Below are 18,214 nucleotides of genomic sequence, written 5' to 3'. Positions count from 1 at the left end.
AAGCCACCTCCTCTTATAGCTCTCCCACCTGCTTCCTGAGAGATTCCACCACCAGGCACCTTTCGCACTGGATAGTCTCTCCAGCCTGGCTTTCTATGAGTGGGAAATGCAGGCCACCGTCTCTGCAAATCCACCCCAGGATCTGGATAGAAGCTCCCATGGTTAGGTTGTCTGTCTGGATACAGGCGCAGGTGGAGGAGATAGGAGCAGCATTGGCACTGGTGATACGGCCCTTCCTAACCATAACGATGACATTACATCTCCCTCCCACTAACTCCCTCTCAAACTCCCCTGTTTGCAGTCCCCTATTCACTACCAAGTTTGCAGTAGGACCCCTCTGGATACTATTCATACACACTCCACAAGGTTTATCTTCTCATCTCTCTCCTTCTTCAAGAATGTCCCTGTCTTAGAGATCTGCAGAGTGGCAACAATTGGTGTCAGTCCACACCTTCGCAGAACTCCATGCAATTGCTGGAGACTCTGCCTCCGATGCCATTTTCAGCTTCACAGAACTATCATCTGTAACTGACCCGACTCCGAAGTTTCAGCCCCCCACATGGGTACTGCTTGGGAGTCACCTACAGTGAAACACCCATAGGGAGACTATTCAAAGAAGAAGAAGGAGTTACTCACCTTGTTCAGTAACAATGTCTCTTTGAGATGTGTGTCCATGTAATGGGGCACACGCCGTGCCCCTCTGGTTCAGGCCTGCTCTCCCTCTTCTCAGAGACTCAGGCAGGGCCGTCCTTAGGCTTATGCACCATTCGCAGCTGAGTAGGGCACCCAAAAATTTGGGGCACCCTTGGATCTTAGTGTCCACCCTTCTGCCTCTTCCTATCGCTGTTCTGACCCTTCCTGCAGTATCCCACAGCTAGCTGCTGCAGCTTGGTGAGTCTTCCTCCTGAGGGGATCTAGTACTTAAAAGTGAAAAAGTCTTCCAGCCTGCCAGACCTCCATTAGTGCAACACTGAAACTGTTAAAGAGCTATTCAAGTGGTAAGGAAGCCATTTAACAGCCATTTGCCAACCCCCAGGTATATACTGTCAGTTTCTGAATTTACTGACAAAAACAGTTGGGCATTACTGCAATGTTGACTCAGAACATGTTAGTCCACAGGACTTTAGTTTAAAAGTTGCTTTAAAAATATTTTATTAGTGTGTTGCTGAAGATGAGAAAATCACATCTATAAAAAAAACCTTGCGTAGATTTTTAGATGCACAGTCTGAGTATTCATCTTTAGGCTTAAATTCTTGGATCTTCAGACACAGAGTTTTTAATATAAATCCTTCAAAAGACCACCCTTATCTAAAATACATATTTTAATTTTAATGACTATAGTACAAAAAACTTGCTTCCCAAGTCTTCCTGTCCTTTCTGTTCATCCCTTCTCCCTTCACCCTCCTGTTGAAGAGAGCCTTTAAAGGGACAACACCCCTTTCCTACCAGATAGCTGGACAACTAAGTCTCCCTTTCTTTACTTCGGACTATTTGATGAACTAGTTTTAAGAGAACCCTCTAGCAAAATCAGTACCTGAGTAAGATATAAAATCCTTTGTTATGCCTAAAGCCTAAAATCTTTGGAAACACATTTTTTAAAGTTGGTGACATTTCATAAACATGTCTATTGTTATGGAGATCACACAAAGTAAAATAGTGTTCCCTTTTTCTAAAAGCAATGAACATTGTTATGAACACACTAAACCTGTCTGACTTAATTTAAAACAATGTCTTTGTTTCAGTGAGTTAAATATGTAGCAATCTGGAATGATTACTTTATGAAGGCTTAGGAGTACATTTAAATGATAAAATCAGCTTAGAAATACTGATTAAGAAAATGTAAAACAGAGAAGAGCTGCATCATGTATTCCATAATATTTAATGCTGTATTCAGCAGGGCAGCTGACTTGCCCTTACTACACAGTTTTTGCAGATAAATCTCTGACACACTTCAGGGTATATCAAAAAACCCAGGACTGACATTTTTTACTCCCAAATTTAGTGCTTTTAATTAGGTACCTTCTGCATGTCCAGGCTTCACCTTCTGGCATGCAATGGAAAGCATGCTCCATTTTCTTTAGAAAGAAATTGCAGAAGTTTTTTTTTTTCAAACGTCATTTGCATCATTTGGGTTCAGGGATTTGGCTGGAAAGAGGTGAGCAGGGAGGGAGAGGGAAGAGAGGAGGGAGACAGTGGGGAGAGGGTGAGGCCTGGGTGGAATGGGGGGGGCAGGGCCTAGAGCAGAGCAGGGGTGGAGTATTGGTGGGGACACAGGCAGAAGATGTGGGCTGGGGAGCTAACCTCCCCAAGTGGCAGCTTCACTCACTGCCCATGACAGCAGGTAAGAGCGGGTTGGCTCCTGCACACCCAGCGCGCACTGCAGTCTCCTTAGGCAGGGACCGTATTCACAGAGCTGAATGCGTCAGCATTCTGCATGAGGGAGAGTGTACGGGGGTCTCTGTGGGGAATTGTGATACTCTGCTGCTATGAGACGGGCCGGGTGGCTTGGTATCCTTTGCTGCCTCGTTCCTCCTCACCCTGGGCTGTGAGCCCAGGCTGCCGTTGGGCATAGGGGCACCAGTTTAATAATACTGCGTAGGGCCCCATAAATCCTAAGGACGGCCCTGAATTCAGGGACACTTCAGGCTGCTGCAACACCCATGCTCTTTATTTGTGATCATGTCCCCACCACCTGTTTCCAACTATATACAGGCTTTTTACGACAGCTTCGCCCATCACAGGCCTGGCCAGCAACAGACTAGGAGACTCCCACCTCCGTCTGAGGCTGACCTTCCCCTCCTGGTCTCCACCCTTCTGCTCTCACTTCCCCCCAGCCTTATAGCTCCTGGCAGGTGTGGTTGGTTACTAGGTAAGCATCAAGCTATCTATCCAGCCCCAATCCAATAACCCTGATTGGGCCTGGAGTGGCAGGAATCGATTAAGGCCTCTCTAGCAGCACCCTGCCCCGGTACCTATGCGTGCTCCACAACCCACCCTCCTCCCCTCTATTTCAGAGTTCTTGTCAATGACTCTGCGGTCGAGAAGGAACTGAGGACAGTTAGCCCATGCGTGCTGACTAGCCTCGTGGTACAGCACGAGGAGAGACAGCACATGTGCGGGCCCAATGGACACTGCTACTGATGTTCTCTGATCAGCAGCGCAGAGATGCAAGCACGCCTACAGTGGAGCACGCATAGGGAGACATCTCGAAGAACCATCGCGACTGCACAAGGTGAGTAACTGCTTATTGCACAGGATACAGCGATTATAAGTGCATGCATCACTTTACAAGCATTTCATAAAGTCAAAACACAAAACACATTTCTATGTGGCCGAAGATCCTGTTGCATAGGCTCAAGGACATCGGCTGCAAGTGGTTGAAGCCTGAGGCCAGGACAAGCTGGTCTAACTTGAGGGCCCTGAGCTGGGACCCAGGAAAGTGGGTGGGCCTGGGTTCCCCCTACCAACCCCCTGACAGACCTGAGATCCAAGAGGGTTTTCAGGTTCCAGAGCAGCAGCAACAGACTGACAGCCCCACTGAGCTGAGGCACCCGGTGCCACACCCTGCTTGGCCAGGTGGGGCACTGTTGGACTGACACACTGACTCCCAGTGCCCAGTTTCCATTCAGGCGCTATTGTGGGCATCCCACATTTATGCCCCAAGAGCTCACAGGCATGTGATATTTCCTTTTTTACGCTATTCCAGGCCAGTGAGATCATTGCTGTAACTGGTAATGAGAGCTTGGGGTGGGCACTGGCGTTTAACAGTCTGCAATACCCCCAGGGCTCTAGTGTCGATTGTCAGACTCTGGTTGCAGGCAGTCAGGCCTGTTGGTTGGAGTGGTGGTCGAAACTGGATGGAGGGTTGGCACCGAGCTAAAGGCAGCGCTTTTGAAACCAGGGTCTGGGGACAGGCTGTGGGTCAGAACCCATGTCAGAGTCTATAGACAAGCCAAATCAGTGTTGGAGTCAGAGTGCAGATGCAGGCCAAGTGCTGAAGCCAGATAGGAGTCAGTCCCAGTGTCTGGAGGCAGAAGCTGGGCTGGAGCAGGTCAGTAACAAGGCTGAAGCAAAAGGTCAGAATAAGGCACAGACAAGGCTGCAGTGAGCTGGAAGGATGCTCGGGTTACGCTGGAACAGGAACAGGAATCAGATCAAGGGCAGGCTGGAAGCCTAGGGACCCATCTGTGACACGGTGAGGCATCAGGAAGTTCCTGACCAGGTAGGGCTGTTTCACAGACTAACTTGCAGCTTGGGGAGGGTCAGGGAAATACTTGAGCCTGGGGATCATCTGACCCATACCCTGCTCAGGGATAGTCTGCTGCAGCGTGCCTGATAGCTGGATCACTGAAGCACTGGGGATGGGTGGGTGTAAGTCTACCCATATCTAAAGGCAACTCCCCTCAGCCTAAGAGGGGGATTCACTGGACCCAGGCATCAAATAATTTTAGGGGACAACAAATGAAAATCAGGGATGGGAGTGAGGGTCACAGATATAAAATCAGGGATCCAGAGGGGGACACTGAGCAGAGAACCCCAGACAGCACCCACTGCTCCTCAAAGGCCTCCGGGAATGCAGTGGACACTTCCCAGAGGAACTCTGCCCTGAGATGTGTCTTGAGGGATGTTTGGAAATAGGCCTCACAGAAGCAGAGCACCCCCTTCTGTCCAGCTTCCTGGTGAATGGCCACCTTGGCCAGCACCAGGCGGAGATTGACAAGGAGGTCTGATGACTTCGTTGGCCCAAGGATGGGGTGCATAAATCACAAAGTGCGGGGAAAAATTCAGCCAGAATCAGAAGAGGAGGTTCTGGAGGAGCCAAAAGAGGGGCTGTGAACTGGCGCACTCAACATAAATGTTCATCAGGGTCTCCCTCACTGGAAAACAAGCAGGTTTTGGGGGTAGTTGTAAACCGCATCAGGTAGACGCCTGTGTTCATGGCTCCATGAAGGAGCCACCAACTAATATACCCACCAGGCCGTGGGACCAGGGTGAAATACAGACTGACCCACCAGGGTTCCCCACCCTCCTTGGGTGATAGGAGGTCCCACTGTGACACTGCACCCCATATTTTTTGCAGTGATATTGCTAGGAGATGATTATAACATAATTATAATGTATTTTATGCAAAACAGGTCATGTGAGATGTCATTGGAAAAGTTATGATTTGCTAATATGATTATCCTATTTGTATGCATGTATCATTTTTGTATTTAAAATTATGAATATCGACTATGTATCTGTATTTCAAATGTAGTTACACCTTAATAACGCTCACTTGACAAGATGCTTTCAGTCTAGATAGTGGGTGGGGAAGGATTAGGGATGCGCCATGAGGAAAAAACAATAGGTCTTAGGAGAAGCTTATCCCCCACCTGGTGAGCCTTCCTGTGAGACTTACAGGTACAGCCTGTAAGTAATCATGAGACCACATGTCTCTAGACTCCATCTTGGGATGTAATTATTTTTCCACAGACTTGTCTGGGAACCAAGCTTTGGGAATGAAGGGTTCCTGACATATACAAAAGCTCCATAAGGCAGGAAGTGACATCATCTGGTGTTCTTCGTTCCCCACACAAGAAGACTCCCGGTAACACCTGAAAAACAAAGGCTGAACTGGGTAAGTGCTGGACCCAGGCTGAAGGGATTTTTACCCTGTGAATGAAACACCTGGGATTTCAAGCTGTAAAGCAAGTGCAGCTTGCCCATTAAGAAACTGCAGCCTGAATGTGTAATCTCTTAGGGTAGGAATCTGCTATTCATATCCAATCTATTTAGTATATTAAGCTTAGTCTGCATTTTTTGTTTATTTGCTAGGTAATCTGCTTTGATCTCTTTGCTATCACTTATAATCACTTAAAATCTATCTTTTGTAGTTAATAAATTTGTTTTTGCTTTATCGAAACCAGTGAGTTTGAGTGAAGTGTGTGGGAATCATAACTCAGGGGCAAAGGCTGCTGCACATTGCGCTCCACATTAAGGGAGGGGGCGAAGTTTATGAGCTTACGCTGTACAGTTCCCATTGCAGGGTAAAATGGTATAATTTTGGGTTTATACTCCAGAGAGGGTGTGTGGGTGAGGAGCTTGAAGTGGCCTCAGCTGTAGCCTTCCTTTGCAGGGGCTGGTCACAGAGCCTGCATGTAACTGTAGCTGAGTGTGTTTCTGCCTGTATATATGCTCATGAAAGTGAAGGTTGGAAGGCTTTGCAGCTTGTTACGGAAGTACAGTGTGAGAGGGCACCCAGGCTGGTGGGTCAGAGGGTTCAGTGATACTCCAGTTCCAGGTGGAACCCTGGGGGGAACCCGTCACTCCCACCTCTTGCTGTCAAGGCAGGACACAAGGTTGAGGAAATGAAGGGAGAGGAGCATGAGTGCATAGTTGTTTTCTGGGTGCTGTTTGGAGACAGATTAGTTGCATATCTCACAGCCATCTCACATGGTACATAGGGGGTGGCCTGGGATACTCGCGGGGCAGGGGGCCAGCGGTGAGGTCCCAAGCGCCATGGGTGAGGGGCAGACACGGAGAACCTTGCCACAGGACCCACTCAAGGAAAACACAAGAGGTGGGTGGTAGTGCTCCCACACCCCCTGGAGGACGCAACGAGAAATGTGTGGGGTGGAGAACCCCAAGCGCTGGTGGAGCACCATAGGGGTCCACCAAGTCCATCCGGTGATAGTCCAGGGGATCCTAGTTGCACCAGCTGGGACCAGCCTCTGGTGTACCAAGGGGGACTCTGCCACCTGCACACCTAGGTAGTGACTTTGTAGCAGCGGCAGCCATGGACCTGGTTGAAAAGAATAGCTTCTAGGTCCCGAGGAGGTCCTGGTAAAAGACCAGCCACTCAGAGAGGTCTCACAGGAGAACCCTTAGGTGGAGATAGAAGAGCTGTCAATTGCATGGGAGATCTCGGAGGGGTCAGAGAAAGACATGTGCTAGCATGCTCTATGCCGGACTAACTGCACCAGAAAGGAGCCTGTGCAGGGCCTGGAGGTGGAAGAAATGGACCTGACTGCAGAGGAAGAGCAGACCCTGTCTTTCCTCCTCCGGGGAGAGGCTCAGTACACCTGGAGAGACCCAGCACAACCCTGGCCAGAAGAACTCCAATATTTTATTCTGTAGACCAGGCAGGGTGCCCGGGACGGGGTCAGGATGTTGAGCCTGTTCCAGAGCATGGACAGGATCAGTTTGGTTGATCACCAGTGACCTTTCCTGTAGGGAAATGCACCGGAGAGACTCCCCTCACCTCCGCAAACTGTCAGCCCTCCTGCTCTTGAGAGCAACCCTGTTCCTAAGTGTGGAGGGATCAGTGGGGGAAAGATAAATGCCCAGATAGAGCAGTGGACCTGCTCTGCACTAAATGGCCTGCGGTGAGTCAGTGCAGCTGAGTGAGCAGCCTTGGTCTGGCTGTGGGTTTGCCTCACACTGATACTGAATGCTCAACTGAGAGCCGGGTCAGGCTGTTCCAGGCTATAAGAGCAGAAGCAGTGCACCAACGGGAGTGTGTGACCCGGGAAGCCACTGAGGCTGCTTTCCTACATTGCCCTCTCGTCATGGCCCCTGTTCCCGGAGGAGGAGGGCAGGATCATGACCACAGAATCATAGAATCCTAGAATATCAGGGTAGGAAGGGACCTCAGGAGGTCATCTAGTCCAACCCCCTGCTCAAAAGCAGGACCAATCCCCAATTAAATCATCCCAGCCAGGGCTTTGTCAAGCCTGACCTTAAAAACTTCTAAGGAAGGAGATTCCACCACCTCCCTAGGCAACGCATTCCAGTGTTTCACCACCCTCCTAGTGAAAAAGTTTTTCCTAATATCCAACCTAAACCTCCCCCACTGCAACTTGAGACCATTACTCCTTGTCCTGTCCTCTTCTACCACTGAGAATAGTCTGGAACCATCTTCTCTGGAACCACCTCTCAGGTAGCTGAAAGCAGCTATCAAATCCCCCCTCATTCTTCTCTTCCGCAGACTAAACAATCCCAGTTCCCTCAGCCTCTCCTCATAAATCATGTGTTCCAGTCCCCTAATCATTTTTGTTGCCCTTCGCTGGACTCTTTCCAATTTATCCACATCCTTCTTGTAGTGTGGGGCCCAAAACTGGACACAGTCCTCCAGATGAGGCCTCACCAATGTCGAATAGAGGGGGACGATCACGTCCCTCGATCTGCTCGCTATGTCCATACTTATACATCCCAAAATGCCATTGGCCTTCTTGGCAACAAGGGCACACTGCTGACTCATATCCAGCTTCTCGTCCACTGTCACCCCTAGGTCCTTTTCCGCAGAACTGCTGCCTAGCCATTCGGTCCCTAGTCTGTAGCTGTGCATTGGGTTCTTCCGTCCTAAGTGCAGGACCCTGCACTTATCCTTATTGAACCTCCTCAGATTTCTTTTGGCCCAATCCTCCAATTTGTCTAGGTCCCTCTGTATCCTATCCCTGCCCTCCAGCGTATCTACCACTCCTCCCAGTTTAGTATCATCCACAAATTTGCTGAGAGTGCAATCCACACCATCCTCCAGATCATTTATGAAGATATTGAACAAAACCGGCCCCAGGACCGACCCCTGGGGCACTCCACTTGACACCGGCTGCCAACTAGACATGGAGCCATTGATCACTACCCGTTGAGCCTGACAATCTAGCCAACTTTCTACCCACCTTATAGTGCATTCATCCAGCCCGTACTTCTTTAACTTGCTGACAAGAATACTGTGGGAGACCGTGTCAAAAGCTTTGCTAAAGTCAAGATACAATACATCCAGTGCTTTCCCTTCATCCACAGAACCAGTAATCTCATCATAGAAGGCGATTAGATTAGTCAGGCATGACCTTCCCTTGGTGAATCCATGCTGACTGTTCCTGATCACTTTCCTCTCATGTAAGTGCTTCAGGATTGATTCTTTGAGGACCTGCTCCATGATTTTTCCGGGGACTGAAGTGCGGCTGACTGGCCTGTAGTTCCCAGCATCCTCCTTCTTCCCTTTTTTAAAGATTGGCACTACATTAGCCTTTTTCCAGTCATCCGGGACTTCCCCCGTTCGCCACGAGTTTTCAAAGATAATGGCCAATGGCTCTGCAATCACAGTCGCCAGTTCCTTTAGCACTCTCGGATGCAACTCGTCCGGCCCCATGGACTTGTGCACGTCCAGCTTTTCTAAATAGTCCCTAACCACCTCTTTCTCCACAGAGGGCTGGACATCTATTCCCCATGTTGTGATGCCCAGCACAGCAGTCTGGGAGCTGACCTTGTTAGTGAAGACAGAGGCAAAAAAAGCATTGAGTACCTTAGCTTTTTCCACATCCCTCCCTCATTCATTAAGGGGCCCACACTTTCCTTGGCTTTCTTCTTGTTGCCAACATACCTGAAGAAACCCTTCTTATTACTCTTGACATCTCTCGCTAGCTGCAACTCCAGGTGGGATTTGGCCCTCCTAATTTCATTCCTACATGCCCGAGCAATATTTTTATACTCTTCCCTGGTCATATGTCCAACCTTCCACTTCTTGTAAGCTTCTTTTTTATGTTTAAGATCTGCTAGGATTTCACCGTTAAGCCAAGCTGGTCGCCTGCCATATTTAGTATTCTTTCGACACATCGGGATGGTTTGTCCCTCTAACCTCAACAGGGATTCCTTGAAATACAGCCAGCTCTCCTGGACTCCTTTCCCCTTCATGTTAGTCCCCCAGGGGATCCTACCCATCCGTTCCCTGAGGGAGTCGAAGTTTGCTTTCCTGAAGTCCAGGGTCCGTATCCTGCTCTTTACCTTTCTTCCCTGTGTCAGGATCCTGAACTCAACCAACTCATGGTCACTGCCTCCCAGATTCCTATCCACTTTTGCTTCTCCTACTAATTCTTCCCGGTTTGTGAGCAGCAGATCAAGAAAAGCTCCCCCTCTAGTTGGCTTCTCTAGCACTTGCACCAGGAAATTGTCCCCTACGCTTTCCAAAAACTTCCTGGATTGTCTATGCACCGCTGTATTGCTCTCCCAGCAGATATCAGGAAAATTAAACTCACCCATGAGAACCAGGACATGCGATCTAGTAGGTTCCGTGAGCTGCTCCAAGAAAGCCTCATCCCCCTGGTCCGGTGGTCTATAGCAGACTCCCACCACTACATCACTCCTGTTGCTCACACTTCTAAACTTAATCCAGAGACACTCAGGTTTTTCTGCAGTTTCGTACCGGAGCTCTGAGCAGTCATACTGCTCCCTTACATACAGTGCTACTCCCCCACCTTTTCTGCCCTGCCTGTCCTTCCTGAACAGTTTATAACCATCCATGACAGTACTCCAGTCATGTGAGTTATCCCACCAAGTCTCTGTTATTCCAATCATGTCATAATTCCTTGACATCACCAGGACCTCCAGTTCTCCCTGCTTGTTTCCAAGGATTTGTGCATTCGTATATAAGCACTTGAGATAACCTGCTGATCACCCCGCATTCTCAGTATGAGGCAGGAGCCCTCCCCTCACAGACATTCGTGCCTGTGGTTCCTCCCGGTATTCCGCTTTCCCACTTACCTCAGGGCTTTGGTCTCCTTCCCCCGGTGAACCTAGTTTAAAGCCCTCCTCACTAGGTTAGCCAGCCTGCTCGCAAAGATGCTCTTCCCTCTCTTCGTAAGGTGGAGCCCATCTCTGCCTAGCACTCCTCCTTCATGAAACACCATCCCTTGGTCAAAGAATCCAAAGCCTTCTTTCCGACACCACCTGCGTAGCCATTCGTTGACTTCCACGATTCGACGGTCCCTACCCAGGCCTTTTCCTTCCACGGGGAGAATGGACGAGAACACCACTTGTGCCTCAAACTGCTTTATCCTTCTTCCCAGAGCCACGTAGACCGCAGTGATCCGCTCAAGGTCATTCTTGGCAGTATCATTGTTGCCCACGTGGAGAATCAAGAAGGGGTAGCGATCCGAGGGCTTGATGAGTCTCGGCAGTCTCTCCGTCACATCGCGAATCTTAGCCCCCGGCAAGCAGCAGACTTCTCGGTTTTCCCGGTCAGGGCGGCAGATAGATGACTCAGTCCCCCGGAGTAGAGAGTCCCCGACCACCACCACCCACCTCCTTCTCTTGTGAGTGGTGGTCGTGGAACCCCCCATCTCAGGACAGTGCATCTCATGCCTTCCAACCAGCGGAGTCTCCTTCTGCTTTCTCCCCCCAGACATATCATCTGGTCCACTCTCTGCAATGGTACCTGTGGAGAGAACATGAAAGCGGTTAGTTACCTGTGTCTGCGTTGCTGGAACCCGGACATTCCCCCTTCTTCTTCTGGAGGTCACATGTTGCCAAGCTTCTTCACTGGCCTCTTGGCCCCGCTGTGCAACCTGCTCTAAATCTTTAGAGCTTTGTGCCCGTAGAAGCATACCCTGACTTTTGTCCAGAAAATCCTCCGTTTCTCGTATGCAACACAGGGTCGTTATCTGTTGCTCCAGACCTTCAATCTTCTCTTCCAATATGGAGACCAGCTTGCACTTTGTACACACAAAGTCGCTTCTGTCCTGTGGAAGAAAGACAAACATGGCACATCCAGTGCAGGTCACAACAGCTGAACCCCCCCCCCTTCCATATCACCTTCTTACTATGAGCTTCCTCAGAGAAGTTGGCAAGATGTAAGCCTCACTGGGCTCACTCCAGGCGAACTCCCAGGCAAACTCCTGCTGTGTGCTGCTCTGCTGTCCCCTGCTGCTCAGCTGGTTCGCCAAGCTCTGGCTATTTTTAAACAGCCAGGCTCCCCTGAAACAAACAAACAGACAGCCCCAGTGCCTGCCCCCTGCAGGCTACCAGCCAATCAGGCACTCGCTCAGGCTCTCACACTGCCCTCCCAGCACTCGGATACTCACCAATCCCAGGCAAACTCCTGCTGTGTGCTGCTCTGCTGTCCCCCGCTGCTCATGTTCCCCTGTACTGTACTGAGGCTGATAGTTCCATTCCATCAGGAAAGATCCTGCTGCTTCAGCCTCCCAGCTGGGTTTTGCAGCATGACACAGCCAGGCCTGAGCCAAACTGAGAACTACTGGCACTATGTGTCCCCTCCCCGCACTACACTATGATTGAGAGAGAATTGGGACTGACTCCCGCCAGAGTGCTGCAATGTCCTGGAGACCATGGCCCTCCAGATTCCTGGCCAGGAGTTTGGAACTACCAAATAAGAAATGGACTCAGAAGTTCCAGCTCGGCTCTTGTACTGAGCCCTGCACCTGGTGGGAGTTTCTTGTGCAGTGAAATCACTGAAGGATTACAGGGTGATGGTGACACAGGGAGAGGATCTGCCCCCTCCAGCCTCAGTTACTCCCCCATGAGCAGCAGAGACCAAAAACGAGGAGTCAAGCATAGGAACATCTCAGGGGTCACAATGAAGGTGGTGCTGCTGCATTCCCTCAGCCTCCTGCACCCTGGCCCTCCTGCGCTGTGAGTGTTGGGGAGATGGTCCAGTTCTCCTTTCTGTGGTCTGCACCTTCAAATGGGAGGAGTTTCCCTGCCTTCCTCTCAGATTGAGCAGGCTGGGAGCAAAGCACGGACCCCACACTGTGCCTGTCTCTCATGGGGACTCCATACTGATCCCCTTGGCGTTTTCCATACTGTGAAATAAACCGAGACTAACAGGGCCTTTGGAAAAGCTTCTTCTCCACCTGGGGGGGAGCAAATCAAGGCAAGTAGTAAAATATATCACTGTATAGGACTAAATAGGAAATTGAAACAACAGGAAATGGTTATAGCAGCTTGTCACAGGAACAGAAGCAAAATTTTTATTACTCTCCCCACCCCCAACATACACACATGCATTCTCCATGTGGGGCAAAGCCAATACACTTCCTGGTTTAAGTCATACTCTAAACTCAGTGTAAGTCATGAAAGCCAAGTAGCAGGACCCTATGGATATTCTTTGCTTTCTGGCAGTGGGATTTAGGAAGTTTCAGGACTTCTCCCCCAACTTCTAACCCCAGATCAGTAGTAGCACAGAGTGCAGTATGACACAGGCCCCCATGGTGAGGAAATGTGGCCATCCTGCCTCTGTTTCCCCTCTGTCAGTTCCATAAGTACTCATACCCCAGAGGGGGCAGTTAATGTCCCCTTCCTTGGGGCAGTTACACCACTGAACTGTATCCCCTTCTTCACCTCCAAAGCAGAGCTCTCCCACCTGCTTCATCAAACCCCTCCCAGCTACACAGGGGCAGGACCTCACCAGCCCACAAGGCTCTTTCTGAGATCTCCACAGTTACTCCTCATGTCCAGACTTCTGATCCCGTCCTCTCATCTCCCACCCACAGGCTCGCCTGCCCACTCCTCGGGCTTCTGCTCCAGCTTCCCTCGGGCAGGGAGCTCTGCTGGCCCCACTCCAGACACTAGACTCTGAGCAGAGATCTGCCCCAGGACTTTCCCAGCCCTTTCTCTGCACTCACTGAGCAACAATCCTTGCCTGGCTGTTTCCGCCTTGCTCGTGGGATCAGCCACATGACATAGTCACCCCCATTCACAGCATGGCCCTGTGCTCTTGCAGGGGGAGCTGCAGAACCCACCCAAGACACCTGTTCTGAAGGGGATGATCTTGGAGCACCTGTCACAGCACTGCCAGGTCTGGCAAACTGCTCCTGGTGATGGGATTTCAATGAGGTGGGGCCCAGTCTCCAGAAAACATGAGAAGTTCCAACCACCTTACAATACACATTGTAAGGAGAGTGATCATTTTACATATGCTATTACCAGCAGGAGAGTGGAGTGGGGGGGAGAGAAAACCTTTTGTAGTGATAATCACTCATTTTTTCATGGTTTGTGTGTATAGAAACGTCTTCTGTACTTTCCACAGTATGCATCTGATGAAGTGAGCTGTAGCTCACGAAAGCTTATGCTCAAATAAATTGGTTAGTCTCTAAGGTGCCACAAGTACTCCTTTTCTTTTTGCGAATACAGACTAACACGGCTGCTACTCTGAAATCCTAGCACCTAGTGAATTTGAGCCTTTGATTGGCAGGCTGCCCCACTTGTTCACTTCCTGGGGCAGAAAAAACAGTCAGAGCTGTGTCAAGGAGAGCTCACCCCCCTCCCGGTAACGTTGCCAGCACCTTCTTCCATTATCAGTCAGTTCTTCAATTCTCTGACCTGTGTTCTGGTTATTCAGGGCCAGGGGCTGCACTGTGCTCTACTGGCCCTTGCACGGCGAGCCGCTGACAAGGACTGTAGTTAAGGCAGAGCTGGGGTAAGTACTGCATGGTTCCTGGTCTTTGCCTCTCTCTGGACAGATGAGAGAGAACTTCCTGTGCTGAATCAGAGTTCTCACCGCTCACCAAGATGGCTTCTGGCTGGGGAAACACCTTGTTGTTTGTTGCCAAGGAGCTCACACTGTGACACTTTGGCCTTCCTGAGGTAGGGGTGGCAAAGTGCCAGAGATGCCTGCGTTAGAGCTGTTTCCTACAAGGCCGCCTTTCTGTCTGGTACCACAATTGCTGCGATGGGCTGATTTCTGATTCCATTCTAAATGGCTCTGTTAGGCCTGTTCTAACACACACCGACACATGGCTCCTTCAGGCTGGATTTTACCTTTGATTGTTCCCTCCCCTGGCTGATTTTCCACTGGACATCGGCTATGTTGTTTTCCTGGTTAACTTGCTGCTGTCTCCTGGGAAGCTTGTGTCCTATGGCTGATGTGCTGCTCTTCGCTGTAGAGAAGAGACAGGTTTCAGCTGCACGGATTATTGTGGAGATTCTCTATTCAGACGGACGGAAATGGCCAGGACCCTGCGATTCTCTCTAGTTCTCAGACTGACTAATTCAGCCTGTGCTGCCTGGAGTTACCACACAGGGCAGGCCTAGCACTGGCCTGGGCAGAGAGTCCTGGAGTGGGTTGCTACCTACACTACCGTATGCGAGATGGTCACTCAGAACCTAGTCAGTCAGTGTTAAGAACAAGCTCTAACTTGGCGAACAGGAAGCCCTCTGAGACTGTGATGCCACTGATGGTCACCACTGAAGAAGGAAGCTCCATGACACACTCCTACCACTAATGTACCACTGCCATTCAGGAAGCCCTGAGCAGTCTGGGTTCCACAAAGGGAGCAGGGATTGGTCCCTTCTCCTCTGGGTACATCTGACCCCAGTGGTCACATCCCAGCTCTGTGGTTATAATGAATGGCTACAGTTGGACACACACAGCTCTGTGGGGTTCAATTTTAGAGGTTTTTTTCTTTCCCTACATTTGTTTTCTTAATTAATTAATCAGATGAGCAGCATTCAAGGTTCACTTTTTTTCACCTAAAAAGAATCATTTTTCACACTGTTCTGCCCTACACCAAGGAGGGCGGTTGCATGATGATCCGAGACTGAAGCGAACATGACATCAGAAGCGGACTCATCACTCATATATGGTCACAGCCAGAGTTTTAGAATTGTATTGGATGTTTTAGCTGCATAAAGTTTTAGATAAACCCTCTGATAATGTCTAAAAAGGTGAATATTGTTTCTATTGGTTCCTTCTGGCAGCTGATGCCAGCCTCTGAATCTATATATTTCCCTGCCACTGCTTTGTTGTCACTTGTCAGACACAGAGGAGCCCTGGCAGGTGCTTAGGTGCAGCCAGTGCAGTGTCAGGAGGGGACAGCAAGTCTGTCTGGCAATGAAGGGACATCTCTCCACTCAGCTGCTTTGGCTTCTCCTCTTTCTTCAGGACACCATGGGTAAGTGCCTGATTTATTTCATGAGTTGGGCAGACAAGAACTAGAAAGAGAGTTTTGAATCCACTAGAAATGGAGTTTTATTCCAGAAATCAATGAAACAAATGGAAAGCAGGCAATTGGTTTTAAGTAAATGTATGTGTGTGTAATTATCTCCCCGTTGGTTATTCTGAGAGAGGAGGTTTATATATTTGCAATAATCATAGATTTGACCCAATCCCAGACTGTGTGTACTTTATAAAATACCCCAGTCTTGTTGCACTGTGAGCCCAGAGTTCCTTTTGGTGAACTAATGGCTTCAGTGCTTAGAAATTCCTGATAACTAATCAGAAGAAAAGCAGAGTGGGCTTCTATATTATGACTTCCAGACTCATCGCCCATCCAGCTTTGTCCCTGTGTATGGAACCTGTGAATAATTCCAGATATACACTCCATGCCATTTAAAATTACACCGCCGTCCTGTGTGCATCAAACGTGCCGGGCCAACTTCAGCAGGGTTTGAATGATGCACTTCTCAGGACACTGAACTGTTCCGTAGCAGCCTGTTTCTGTGAGTTGCTGCAGTCTGAGATGCTGCTGTTCTGTAGCTGCAGTGTGAACAGGTGAAGCTGAAGATGAAAGTCAGATTTTGGAAACCTCAAATATTTTGCTAGAGATGAACCGTGGTATCACAGCTGGTATGTAGAGATCGCAGATAGCTCTGCAACGTCTCTGTGCCTCAGAGGGTAGGTGCTGAGGATTCCAGAGGAAGGACATTTTCCGGAGCAGCTAATGTGGGGTTTGTACCTGAACTTCCCAAGAAATTCAAACAGAATTAGCTGGAGTTTGATCTCATGATAAAACTGACCTTTATAACAGGGAAACAGCAGAGAATTACGCTGGGATTCCTGGGTAACCAGACTGACATGGAATGAGCGAATGCTTCATAAGAAATCATGGGGCCCTATTCTCCCCACAGGGTTGGTGTGCCTCCCATTAGCTACGATGGGCATCCTTTGTACCCTGCATGAGATATATTGGACTTAATACAGATTAATGTTATTGGGGATATTTACCCTTATTGCGTGGAGTATCCCCAGAAAAGCCTGTGTATAAAGAATGCTGTGCAGTTTAATGCACTGAAAACATTAAATGCTGAAGGGCTTTAAAATTCAAGCACATAAGAGCTAAAGTGACTCAGTTATGAGCCAGTTTCCTTTGCTTTGTTATATCTGGTGCGGAGGAACAGAGGCAGGGGACTTTGTGTCTTTGTGTGAAGGGGTGGGGGGACAGGCAGAGGGAGAGAGAGACAGAAGTTGTGGGCTGTGTTGGGCGTGGAAAATAAGGAAAAGTGATAAGCCAGCCTTGGATTGGTTGCTTGAGAAAATTTGTATTTTACTGGATCCTGAGAGGAGGGAAGGGGGCAAGCGGCTACTTCCTTATCTCGGGGTAGATTAATGTGATGTTCCAAAGATACATAGCATGGAGGCTTAGAACCAACAGTGCAGGTACTTTGACTGTTGAGGGAAAGGAAATAAGTGCATTGCCAAAATTGTCAGCATGTGGGTTCTGGGTAATTCCTGGATCACAAGGTTTGTGGGAGAGCAGTGAATACACCATGACATGACATGGGGATTGCTGACTACAGGTTGACTAGGTGGAGAGAGATCATCGACTCATAGAATATCAGGGTTGGAAGGGATCTCAGGAGGTCACCTAGTCCCACCCCCTGCTCAAAGCAGGAGCAGCCCCAACCAGGGCCGGCTCTATCTTTTTTGCTGCCCCAAGCGGCGAAGCAAAGGAAAAAAAAAAAAAGCGGCCACCAAAGAAGAAAAAATGAAGAAACTGCCGCCAAAGTGCCACCAAGAATCCAAGTGCCGCCCCAAGAATGGCTGGAGTACCGCCCCTTCAGATTTGCTGCCCCAGGCACCTGCTTCCTTAGCTGGTGCCTAGAGCTGGCCCTGGCCCCAACTAAATCATCCCAGCCAGGGCTTTGTCAAGCTGGGCCTTCAAAACCTCTAAGGATGGAGATTCTGCCACCTCCCTAGATAACCCATTCCAGTGCTTCACCACCCTCCTAGTGAACTAGTGTTTCCTAATGTCCAACCTAGACCTCCCCCACTGCAACTTGAGATCACTGCTCCTTGTTCTCTCATCTGCCACCACTGAGAACAGCTGAGCTCCATCCTCTTTGGAACCCCTCTTCAGGTAGTTGAAGGCTGCTATCAAATCCCCCCTCACTCTTCTCGTCTGCAGACTAAACAAGCCCAGTTCCCTCAGCCTCTCCTCGTAAGTCAGGTGCCCCAGCCCCCTGATCATTTTCATTGACCTCCGCTGGACTCTCTCCAATTTGTCCACATCCCTTCTGTAGTGGGGGCCCCAAAACTGGACACACTACTCATTTTGCCCACTCTGCAGCATCTAACCATTGACTAAAGGGATTGTGATTTACCAGACATTGTGGTGATTGACATGGGCAGATATGATCTGGGCCTTATTCCTGGGTACATCTCATATGTTGTATGGACCGCATCAGAGATTTGTGTCCAGGAGCTGTGATAGCTTTCTCT

At 49.4% G+C, this 18,214-nt stretch overlaps 2 protein-coding genes across 2 annotated transcripts in view; one reads left to right on the top strand and one right to left on the bottom strand.

Annotated features, from left to right (window-relative positions):
* LOC144269822 (scavenger receptor cysteine-rich type 1 protein M130-like) overlaps nt 1–18,214 on the bottom strand; it is a 547,202-nt gene that overhangs the window by 398,419 nt on the left and 130,569 nt on the right. The window lies entirely within an intron of this gene.
* The window catches only part of LOC144258004 (scavenger receptor cysteine-rich type 1 protein M130-like), a 73,508-nt gene continuing 58,459 nt past the window's right edge, over nt 3,166–18,214 (top strand). Inside the window, 2 exon segments of the mRNA XM_077806305.1 lie at nt 3,166–3,232; nt 15,534–15,668. Coding sequence (XP_077662431.1) covers nt 3,166–3,232; nt 15,534–15,668 — 202 coding nt within the window.

This window comes from Eretmochelys imbricata, chromosome 1 (genome assembly GCF_965152235.1).
Source record: "Eretmochelys imbricata isolate rEreImb1 chromosome 1, rEreImb1.hap1, whole genome shotgun sequence".
Classification (NCBI taxonomy): domain Eukaryota; kingdom Metazoa; phylum Chordata; order Testudines; family Cheloniidae; genus Eretmochelys; species Eretmochelys imbricata.
Note: the sequence above shows the minus strand (reverse complement) of the source record. Positions and strands in the feature narration are given on the sequence as shown.